The 12075-nt window shown below is 50.0% G+C and overlaps 1 protein-coding gene across 1 annotated transcript; it reads left to right on the plus strand.

Annotated features, from left to right (window-relative positions):
* The first annotated feature begins 213 nt into the window (after positions 1–213).
* Positions 214–5749, plus strand: FOXA1 (forkhead box A1). Its single transcript, XM_030931642.1, has 2 exons — positions 214–621; positions 3017–5749. The coding sequence occupies exons 1-2, from the start codon at positions 550–552 to the stop codon at positions 4355–4357; spliced, it is 1413 nt and encodes a 470-aa protein (XP_030787502.1). The 5' UTR covers positions 214–549; the 3' UTR covers positions 4358–5749.
* Positions 5750–12075: the final 6326 nt, after the last annotated feature.

The raw sequence follows: 12075 nt of genomic DNA on the forward strand, positions 1-12075 counted from the left end.
CTTTCCCTAGCCTCCGGGCCTAAACCAATTACACTGCTTTGCAAACAAAGTGAGGGCCGCGCTTGGGGGAGGGGTCGCGAGGGAGGGGACGCGCGCAGCGGTGGCGCGGCGGGGCGGGAGGCGCGGCGGCCGGACTGGCGGGCGGCCGCCTTGCAGGTGCACCTCGGGCTTTGTAGGTGCGAGCGTCTTTGTGCGGCGGACAAATGGGGAGAGGACGAGGAGGTGGGCACTCCAGCGACGTAAGATCCACATCAGCTCAACTGCACTCGCCTCGCAGAGGCCGCCCGCTCACTTCCCGCGGAGGCGCTCCCCGGCGCCGCGCTCCGCGGCAGCCGCCTGCCCCCGGCGCTGCCCCCGCCTGCAGCGCCGCCGCCGCCGCGCAAGCCGCGCCCCGCAGCTCTGGGCTTCCTCTTCACCGGGGTGGCGTTGGGCCCGCGCGGGCGCTCGGGTGACTGCAGCTACTCGGCTCCCCTCCCCCGCCCCGCGCCGCGCGGCCGCCCGTCGCTTAGCACAGGGCTGGATGGTTGTATTGGGCAGGGTGGCTCCAGGATGTTAGGGACTGTGAAGATGGAAGGGCATGAGACCAGCGACTGGAACAGCTACTACGCGGACACGCAGGAGGTGAGAGGCGAGACGAGGCGGGCGGCCGGCGGGGCGCCGCTGGAGCCCGTGCCGGGGGAGGCCGGGGAGCGGTGGGCGCCGGGCAGAGCAGACAGTCGGGCCGGGGGCGCCTCCTCGGTGCCACCGCTGCCCGCCCGCCGGTGTGCCCCCGGCCGGGCCTTGGCCGGGCCTGGAAGCGGGACCTGCTGCCCTGCTCTGTCCGGACTCTCGCAGCCGGAGAGGGAGTTTTAGGAAACTCCGGGCTTTGAAAACAGCAGCTCTGGGAAGCACTTGCCTCTTCCCAGCAGCGAGCGGGAGCAGGAGCCGGGCCGGGGGTGCCGCGGGCGGGCGAACGCTGGCGCGAGTTGGAAGCAACTCTGAGAAAGCCGGAGCATACCCGCAAGGCGACCTCTTCGTCCCGCCGTTTAATTCGCAGACGTTTTCTGATTAAAGCGCTCTGCCGCCAAGTTGGGTGTCTCAATAATGAAACGATTTCTAAATTTTATAAAACTTGTTCTTCAAAAGCCCTATGTGGGGAGAAGTGTGCTCCTTCTTCTCTAAAACCGCTGGGTGGCGCTAGTGCGACCAGAATCTTCTTCAGAACTCTGGGCCGAGAACCTGTTTCTCTTCATTGTCCCCTTGGTGGCACGTTCATGGGGGTTATTTTTACAATGTGCACAAAAGGATTACAGGGAAAACCAGGTACAGGAAGGACTAGCACCTATTAAAAGTATTTTTTCTGGAAACAGCTGGCTATTACCCCCCAAAAGTTTAATTACCATTATTGAAAACGCATATTGGAACTGCCTTGGATAATCTTGGGAAGAGGGAAAGAAAATAAAGCCCCAAGGTAAAAAAGAATTTTAAGACGTGGACAGAAAAATATAGAATCACGTAATATTTTGATGGTAACTAACTTATTTAGATTTATATATTCACAAGTTTACCTCTGAGTTTATTTGCATACCATAGTTTACTGGGTGTTCCTATTTAAATCTATTTGTTCTCATGTTTTCAAATTGAGTCATACTTGCTGATGAAAATAAACTTAAGGACATCATTATTCCTTATTAAATTATCAGAGGAGTGCTTTTTAATATGCCTAGGTTCTGTATGTTTAAAATACTGTACCGAATGCATTCCCACATTGCTATTGATAAGGATTTTCGCTTGCTGATGATTTTAAAAGCAGCTCAGAGGTCTTCCAGAGATTTAATTCTGACGCAGTCATCTCGACCCCACCATTCAACTGAGACCCCTAGCGAAAGTACTTTCTTACATGTTAAAGCTGAGAATTAGGAAATACAATAGCATTAAGAGAAAATAGGTAGAATTTGATTTTCGAATTTTAAATTATTCAAGACTACTCACGGAATTTCAAAGCCGGGCATTGAAATCATCAGCAGCAACATCAGTATGTGAAAAAAAAATGATTTATTTTGACAAACTGTGTCACCAGTATTTTTAAATAGGGACGGTGAAGTGGTGACAAAATTAATGCGAGTTTCTAAATAGCTTGCAGAGGTATACATGCAAAGTCACGTTAAAATAAAATGCATATAGCACATTGAGATTATTATGGCACCCCCTCCCAGCCCTTTCTGTTATGGATCTACTTTTAGTTTGATTTTTCCAAAACTTATTTAACTTCTGAGTTTGCTTCCCTTTTTAATATTACAGTTGCTACAAGCAGGTAGAAAACACGACTTCTAAATACAATAAACAACAAAAAAGTCACCATAAGCAAAAACCCCTAGGACAATAAAGCCACTTGTTGGGAAATAAATGATTCAGGGGGTCCCATGTCGATAGGTGATTTGCTCTATCAGGGAGTTTCATTAACAGTCCCCTAGAACAACCGAAACCGCTGTGCGGTCAGCCAGGCCTGCAGACTCAGGCGAGGAGGGCTCAGAGCTGGTGCCCTGTGGCCCGCCCAGTGGGCCTGTGACGCGGAACCCATTGCACCCTTAGGGTGAAGTGAATAAGCAGAGGGTCAGAGATTAATTCTATTTTCGGAGTTTTAAAGACGATTCCCCCCCCCCCCCCCCAAGAGCGCTTTGCCGAGGCTGGCTGGGGTGGAGACTTGGAAACCGCCTAGCGTGGATGGAGGAGGCGATGAGGGGGCCCTGGAAGCCAGCCCCTGAGCCTGGCGTGTAAGGCGATTACACATCTTCCTGGGGACATATTTTTTGTGATCGCTTATCTTTCATGCCTGTCGCGCTAGGATTTTCCCCCTACCGTGCAAGACATCTTTGCTCGGTCTGGGGAGGGCGCTTAGCCGTTTGCCCCAGATGGGGGTGTCCGGTGTTCTGCAGAAGTGCTCTGCACTTGCCCCCGGATTAACTCCCGACCGGCCGCCCTCCTGTGCCCACCACTAACCCCGCCCTCCGGGGCTTCTTCGCTGTCTCCTCTCCAGGCCTATTCCTCCGTCCCGGTCAGCAACATGAACTCAGGCCTGGGCTCCATGAACTCCATGAACACCTACATGACCATGAACACCATGACCACGAGCGGCAACATGACCCCGGCGTCCTTCAACATGTCTTACGCCAACCCAGGCCTAGGGGCCGGCCTGAGTCCCGGCGCCGTAGCCGGCATGCCCGGGGGCTCGGCGGGCGCCATGAACAGCATGACTGCGGCCGGCGTGACGGCCATGGGTACGGCGCTGAGCCCGGGCGGTATGGGCGCCATGGGCGCGCAGCAGGCGGCCTCCATGAATGGCCTGGGCCCTTACGCGGCCGCCATGAACCAGTGCATGAGCCCCATGGCGTACGCGCCGTCCAACCTGGGCCGCAGCCGCGCGGGCGGCGGCGGCGACGCCAAGACGTTCAAGCGCAGTTACCCGCACGCCAAGCCGCCCTACTCGTACATCTCGCTCATCACCATGGCCATCCAGCAGGCGCCCAGCAAGATGCTCACACTGAGCGAGATTTACCAGTGGATCATGGACCTCTTCCCCTATTACCGGCAGAACCAGCAGCGTTGGCAGAACTCCATCCGCCACTCGCTGTCCTTCAATGACTGCTTCGTCAAGGTGGCGCGCTCCCCGGACAAGCCGGGCAAGGGCTCCTACTGGACGCTGCACCCCGACTCCGGCAACATGTTCGAGAACGGCTGCTACTTGCGCCGCCAGAAGCGCTTCAAGTGCGAGAAGCAGCCGGGGGCCGGCGGCGGGGGCGGGAGCGGGAGCGGCGGCGCCAAGGGCGGCCCTGAGAGCCGCAAGGACCCCTCTGGCACCTCTAACCCCAGCGCCGACTCGCCCCTCCATCGGGGCGTGCACGGGAAGGCCGGCCAGCTAGAGGGCGCGCCGGCCCCGGGGCCCGCCGCCAGCCCCCAGACTCTGGACCACAGTGGGGCGACGGCGACAGGGGGCGCCTCGGAGTTGAAGACACCAGCCTCCTCATCTGCGCCCCCCATAAGCTCCGGGCCGGGGGCGCTGGCCTCTGTGCCCCCCTCTCACCCGGCACACGGCCTGGCACCCCACGAGTCCCAACTGCATCTGAAAGGGGACCCCCACTACTCCTTCAACCACCCGTTCTCCATCAACAACCTCATGTCCTCATCGGAGCAGCAGCATAAGCTGGACTTCAAGGCATACGAGCAGGCACTGCAGTACTCGCCTTACGGCTCTACGTTGCCCACCAGCCTGCCTCTAGGTAGCGCCTCGGTGACCACCAGGAGCCCCATCGAGCCCTCAGCCCTGGAGCCGGCGTACTACCAAGGTGTGTATTCCAGACCCGTCCTAAACACTTCCTAGCTCCCGGGACTGGGGAGTTTGTCAGGCATAGCCATGCTGGTAGCAAGAGAGAAAAAATCAACAGCAAACAAAACCACACAAACCAACCCGACAACAGCATAATAAAATCCCAACAACTATTTTTATTTCATTTTTCATACACAACCTTTCCCCCAGTGCAAAAGACTGTTACTTTATTATTGTATTCAAAATTCATTGTGTATATTACTACAAAGACAACCCCAAACCAATTTTTTTCCTGCGAAGTTTAATGATCTACAAGTGTATATATGAAATTCTCCTCCTCCTTTGCCCCCCTCTCTTTATTCCCTATTTCCCCTCCAGGCATTCTAGTTTGTGGAGGGTTATTTAAAACAACAAAACAAAACAAAACAAGAAGATGCTCAAGTTTGTAAAATATTTGTTTGTGCTTTTCCCCCCTCCTTACCTGATCCCCTACGAGTTTACAGGTCTGTGGCAATACTCTTAACCATAAGAATTGAAATGGTGAAGAAACAAGTATACACTAGAGGTTCTTAAAGTATTGAAAGACAATACTACTGTTAGATAGCAAGACATAAACAGATTATAAACATCAGAGCCATTTGTTTTTCAGTTTACATTTCTGATACATGCAGATAGCAGATGTCTTTAAATGAAATACATGTATATTGTGTATGGACTTAATTATGCACATGCTCAGATGTGTAGACATCCTCCGTATATTTACATAACATATAGAGGTAATAGATAGGTGATATACATGATACATTCTCAAGAGCTGCTTGACCGAAAGTTACAAGGACCCCAACCCCTTTGTCTTCTCTACCCACAGACGGCCCTGGGAATCAATTCCTCAGGAATTGCCCTCAAGAACTCTGCTTCTTGTTTTGCAGAGTGCCATGGTCATGTCATTCTGAGGTCACATAACATATAAAATTAGTTTCTATGAGTGTATACCATTTAAAGAATATTTTTTTTCCAGAAAAAGGGAATATTACAACGTTGGAGGAGAGATAAGTTATAGGGAGCTGGATTTCAAAACGTGGTCCAAGATTTAAAAATCCTGTTGATTGTGGCCATTTTAATCATTGCCATCGTGTGCTTGTTTCATCCAGTGTTATGCACTTTCCACAGTTGGACATGGTGTTAGTATAGCCAGGCGGGTTTCATTATTATTTCTCTTTGCTTTCTCAATGTTAATTTATTGCATGGTTTATTCTTTTTCTTTACAGCTGAAATTGCTTTAAATGATGGTGAAAATTACAACTTAAATTGTTAATTTTTATCAATGTGATTGTAATTAAAAATATTTTGATTTAAATAACAAAAATAATACCAGATTTTAAGCCGTGGAAAATGTTCTTGATCATTTGCAATTAAGGACTTTAAATAAATCAAATGTTAACAAAAGAGGATTTCTGTTATTTTTCTTCACTTAACTAAATCCGAAGTGGATATTTCTAAATACGATATTTTTCAAATTCTAGAACTGAATATAAATGACAAAAATGAAAATAAAATTGTTTTGTCTGTTATTATAATGAATGTATAGCTAGTTAAAGGGAGTGAAAGAAATTCAAGTAAAGTGTATAAATTGATTTAATATTCCAAGAATTGAGATTTTTAAGATTCTTTATTCCCAGTGATGTTTACTTCATTTCTTTTTTACATCGGCTTAAGCCTTCTGTGTTTCCTTTGAGCCTTTTCACTACAAAATCAAATATTAATTTAACTACCTTTCCTTCTTCCCCAATGTATCACTTTCCTTTATCTGAGAATTCTTCCAATGAAAATAAAATATCAGCTGTGGCTGATAGAATTAAGTTGTCTCCATCGGAGACTCCTGAACCCTCTTCTCATTAAAAGAGAAACAAAACTTAGCCATCAGGGTAGCTCTGGAGGAGGTGGGAGGAGGGGAGTTAATTCAGTCTCGTAGGGGAAGCGTTGTGCCTACAGGACATTTTAGGGTAGCCGCTATTTTGCATTTTGTGAAATTATTTTTTAAATTTTGATTCAAAAATGTGGTTCCTAAGAACTTAAAGTTGATAATTTGTCTGCCTTCTAAGGAGCTTTTAAATGCAACTTCACACCCCATAGTTGCTTGGGATCACAAAATCATTAATCTCCTTTGATAGCAGGCTCACTTTCCAGTCCACCTATTTCTTTGTAAGTCTTGTTCGGATTGACATCAACAATAACAACACCAGCTCAAGCAGAGGCCGGCCTGCCTGAGCTCTTGTGTATGAACTCCATCCTCACCAGGGCTTGAACTTGGACAGCCTTTACTTTGATCGCCCCACTCCACACCGTGGACAAGATAAAAAGAGCTGTGTGAGTCGCTTAATTATCGCGTAATTGCCTCCCCAGATGAGAGAAAGGGTGCCATGTAGCACTTGAGAAAAATCCAGAAATCCCAAACCCCCACTCACTTTAGTTAATGAAAGGAGGAGGGGAGGGAAATTACTGGTTTGAGTAATTTCTAACCCTAATTTGGAGACCTCGTAAGGACATCAAAGTCCCAAAGAGAGGAAAAAGCTTCCAACCCCAACAGTTACTCATATTTACATAAGGTAAACAAATGTGGGCAAATTCAGCTTCCAAATGTAATACAAAGGCGTGGGCTTGGGCCTCGGAATCCCGCCCCCACTGAATCTAAGATGTTTAACTTCTGTGCTGTCCTCTCTGTGCTGTTCCCTTTCTTGTTTTCAACGTATTAGAAACATCAGCGCCTTGCCTTCACCCCACCATTAAGTTGGCGTTAGCTCTTGCTCTCTTACTTGCCGGATACATTTTCTAATTATGCGGGGGACGGGGCACTCTGGAGACCTGCCTTGGTAGCTGGGCCACGAGGAGCCTGCAGGCCCAGTCCCTGCCTCGTGGGCTTCTCGCAGTTCTCAGACCGCATACTCCGCCACCTCTGAGCGATGCGACCTGCTACCCGGCGCGTTAGGACGCGCGGGTTGGCGGCCAGGACAGCTGGTTGCCAGGGAAGGCGGACAGAGAAGGACAGCAAACGTCTCGAGGTGACAAGTGCAGTTAGTTCTTCATTGTTTGAGCATTTTCCCCTTCTAGCGAATAAATCTCCTGTTGAGCCCGGGACCTAAAAGTCAACAAAGAAGGCCAGCCGCCTCGTTACGGCTCCTGCGGCCCCGGCGGCCCGCGTTGCCGCGGCTGCTCCCGCTGCGTAATCCCTTCCTCGGAAACCCGGACACACAAACGCCCGGGCGCCCGGGGTGGGGCGCCGCGCCCCTGGGCCAGGAGGAAACCATCTGTGGTTCCCAGGGAGTGCGGAGACCCTCCCCGAGGGCGCCGCCTTCCTGCAACCCCCACACCATCCCCTTTTCGTCTCGGTGTTTCCACATTTCTTCACCTCGCCAGCTCCCGAAGACCAGGGCCAGAAAGGGGTTGCTGACCGTCCCGCCGCGGTGCTCCCGCTCGCTGGACTTAGGAATTTCGCCCGAGATGGGGGAGGGGTCCCCAGGGAGGGGAGGGAGGGGGCGAGGAGGGGCGAGGAGGGAAAGCCTTCCTTCAGAACCAAGTGTACAGCTCCGGAGGTGCTCGGACCCACCAACGCCACCGAGCAAACACTTTTACAAAAAAGAAAAAAACAAATGTTTTGGGGGTGAGCATAGGACAGGGTAGGGAAGCTGCAATTGTTACTTTCACCTTGCGTTTAGGAAGGGCAGGTATGAAACATTTTTAAGGTGATAAAAAGAGAACCAACGATAGGGAAGAAGAAAAGCTCACCAGTTCTATTCAGCAAAAACTAAACAACTCACAAGTGTTCGCAAGTAGAAGGCAGCTCCATAGCTCCATCCATTTTCTACATGATGGCTAATACAGTGTTTCAATCAAAGGCACAATTTAATTTCCATTGTTCCTTTGTGATCCCCCTCATAAAGGATAAACTGATTAGAATTATTAGGAAAGGAAGGATTAAAACAAACAAGAGCCTAGTAAAGCTCCTAACCTCTGTTTTCATTTTCTGAAGGATAGATACCTAATTGATTTCACTGAAAGTATAAAAAACATTCTATTTCTCAGAAGTCTAACCGATTTGAATGAGCCATAACAGAAAAGAAGTCCTGAAGTGATGAAAATGTAAGCCCTTGTTTTGGTATTTTAAAAATTGGTCTCAATTCCACAAACATGCTTAAGTTTCTTTGCAAAAAACTGCTGAGATCAATACAAATTCCTTTCAATGCCGGCCAAAGTAGAAGACCTGTCGCCCAAATTAATTAACCTTTCCTAAAGATCAATTGGTTTTCTGTTGATTTAGCAGTAATATTGTAGAACATTTTGCTATAATGTATTTTAATGTGATCCCTCAATGTCAACAGGAAAAAATTTGTTGAAAAATGAAACAGCTTAAGTAAGTTAATAGACATTTTATACATGTGTAAAAAATATTTTGCCTTAAAAATTAAATACCAATTGTTTTTCTGAATTGTAATAAAGTGTGTTTTGCAACTAAATGGAGTTAAGAGCATGCCTAATTACTCCAAGATAGTTATATGCAAAAAGGTGATTGTTTCAAAGTTACCTAGAACTAAATAGGTAATCAAATTACACTGAAATATAAAAACAAAATTTTCTCAAACTAAAAGAATCATTAGAATCAATAGATTCTCATGAGAGTCAGAATGTAAGAAAATGAAATGAAAAAACGTGAATATTTCACAATCTTCCTGTTTATAAATAGAATCTATTTGGAAAGGTAAAGTGTTTCTTAAAGTAGCCAATTATGCAAGTTTTATTTTCATCCACGATGTTAGTGTATCCAAATAACATTTAACAACAGATTACCTTAAATCTTACGTTTTTTCTTCCAAATAGTTAAGTTTGGGGGCATAATAGTTCCATTGTTTTTTCTCTTTTTAGCCCCAGCCCAGCATGGCTCTTTGAACTTTGGCCAGTTAGGACTGCAGCCCTCACCTTTTTGTTCTCCACCATCGTTTTACCAAGCAATCTGGGGCTGGAAAATACCCATGCCATTCAATTTTAACTTGTAAAATGCATGCATTTTCCCGATTATAAACATTTTAAAACACCTGACAAGGGGGAAATCCTCACTTGCCACCTTTCTTTTTCTATTTAACTTCCTTATTTCTCCAATTATGTTAGCTGTGACTACAGTGTAAGAGCAAAGCGCATGGTGAGAGTGAGCGCCCCTCCTCCTTGCAGCTCCGGGAAATAAGGAGCCCTCCTTTTTCTAGGTGCCACTCCGTGATCTTTTGGGGTTCTCTATGTTCCAGTCAACCTACAGGACAGAGGCAAGATATTCTCCCTCAAAATCCAGGAAGGAAAGGGCTTAAGTAGAATCGTGCTCGAACACATCAGAATCCAGGTGGAATGCGGGTCAAGTCACTGGCGAAGTCAAGTTAAGAACCAGGCCAGTGACACCAAGGCAGGCCTTACTCAGAATTTAAGTGTGAGGTTGCCTTGGTTTAACTTATTACGTCTCTCAACTCCCCTTCAAGATTACACATCAGGGGCTTTTTCTTTTCTCTTCTTTAAATTTCTGAAACCAAGAAAAAAACAACCTGGAAATTCCCCCCAAAGCATTGCCTGGAAATAGGGAACAATGAATTAAATTGGAAACCTCCTTAGTCAACCCCCCCCCCACACACACACACAGACAAACACACACACACACACCTTTATAAAGGAGTACATTTGTTACTCTTTTGCTTGCCTGCTCATATCCCGGGTCAGTTTTTTGGTTTCTCTCTCTTACGCCAAATAATTGTTTTAAAACACAAACAGTTTAATGAAAAGACTATAAGGAGCTCTGCGGAGGTTTGTATGCTTTGTATATTTAATTTTAAGGGCCCATTATGCAGGAGGGAGGAAGTAGGCGCCCGCCTAGTCCCGTGCTCCTGGAGAGCGGAATTTCTTTGCATGGTTCAGGTGACTGGGATATTACTGGAACGTTCCCCTAGCTCTGGGTCCCACCTGGGGGCTTTGTGCTTCACTACCGCAGTCCAGCTATACACTGCGGCTCAACAGCGGCTCAACCCTGGGCGCCAACTCCCGCTGCGTCCTCCACCGCTTTTCGTAGGTGGAGGCCGATTCAGGAGCTCAAGCGGCGATGAGCCGTGTTGTAGCGCAGGGCCTCGTCCAGGTTTCCTCGCCTCTCCCTGGAGTCACACCGCCTTCTGCTGACACGCGCTTCCTTTGTGTCATGCTTGGCTAATATATTAATGAGGCGGATAACCCGGATCCTTAGCGGAGGGGAGGAGGGGGTTGGAGATGGGGAGGGCAGGGAAGGGAACTGAACAGCTCTGGTTGCTGACCCTTGGGCCGAAGAGCCCTGGGGCGGACCGGGAGTGGGGGAGCGAATCGAGGTGGGAAAAGTTCACATTGGGGGCACTGAAAGTAAACTTAAATGCCTGAAACAAGTTTTAGAAAAAGTGACCTGATGCTATGCTCGGTCCTGGGCACAAACTGCGCAGCCAGACGCCGCGGACGACCGAGAAACTGTCCCTCCGGCGGAGCGGGCCGCTCGCCTGCAGCGAAGTGTCCGCCACCCCTACCCAACCCCGGGCCGGGAGCTCCGCCGCGCTGCGCGATGTGCAGAGTCACAGGTGAAAAGTCCTAACTACGTGTCGCACGAAGGCCCCTTGCTGAATGCACGCCTTCGCGGACTCAGACTCCTTAAGCTCTAGTTGAGCTAGCTACCTTAGATGCTGGGTCCCAGTGCTTAAAAATAAAGACCAACCCGCTCCCTGCCCTCGAGGAGAAGCCAGCTTTTCCCACCCTCACCCCAAAGGATTGTGCGGTCTCCCAGTCGGACTCATCAGCCACACAGGTGGATCTCCTGCGCTACGCCAGGTGAGCAGGAGGAACGGCAGACCCCTGGCCTGAGGCCCGAAGCCCAAGGATCCCCGCCGCTGGGTACTGGCCTCATTCCAGTCCGGGCCTCCCGGGCCAAGCCCCCTCCCCACCGGGCCCCAGGCCCCGCCCGCCAGACGGTGCCCGGGTGCCCTGAGACATATGCTGCCCGCAGGCCGCGCGGCCCGACGTAGTGCTCATTGCCGAGGCGGTTCTCAGCCCATCAAAAGCCAGGGCTTTCTTCAGCCGTATGGGCCGCGAGGTGAACAACAATGCCCGGGCCCCTTCACTTCAAAAGCAGCGATCAGGGGAAAGGCTCCCCCAGAGAATTTTTTTTTCCCCTCAGCCTTTCATTCCTGGTTTGAAAAAAAAAAAAAAAGGCATCAGCAACTCCAGGGCCTGGGCGAGCCTAATGCCCTTTGATGGGGATTGAATTCATTATCTCCAATAACACAATTGTGCTTGGCCAACGAAAAGAGCAAAGCAGGGCTCTATCCTGCCCGAGGGGCCCGGCCGGGCGGGGCTGGCCGGCTAGCAGCGCTCCTGGGGAACCGCACAGAGGCGCAGTCCTAGCCAGCCCGGCCCACTGTGGCGCCCCCTGGGCTCCAGGGCGCGGGCATGCCCAAGGCTGCAGGGCCAGTGGCGCCGCTCGCCGGGACCGCGCGGGGAGGGGCGGGACGGCTCTCTCGTTTGATTTATTTTTCATTTCTCCCTTCGTAACCATCCCCCGAGGGCGGCCCCAGCAGAATGGGTATTTACTCTCCTCCCTCCCGGCCTCCAGCTGGGAAGCCATCCTTGATGCCCCGGGAGCGCTGGGCAGAAGGGCCGCCCTGCGCCCCTGGCTGAGCACGCAGGGCTCTCAGCATCCCGGCCGCGGCGCCCAACCCTGGCGCGGAGCCGGC

This window comes from Rhinopithecus roxellana, chromosome 5, assembly GCF_007565055.1.
Source record: "Rhinopithecus roxellana isolate Shanxi Qingling chromosome 5, ASM756505v1, whole genome shotgun sequence".
Lineage (NCBI taxonomy): Eukaryota > Metazoa > Chordata > Mammalia > Primates > Cercopithecidae > Rhinopithecus > Rhinopithecus roxellana.

Coding starts and splice junctions, on each gene's coding strand:
- FOXA1 (XM_030931642.1), top strand. CDS start 550: ATGTTAGGGACTGTGAAGATGGAAGGGCATGAGACCAGCGACTGGAAC. Junction 622..3,016: donor ACTACGCGGACACGCAGGAG/GTGAGAGGCGAG, acceptor TCTCCTCTCCAG/GCCTATTCCTCCGTCCCGGT.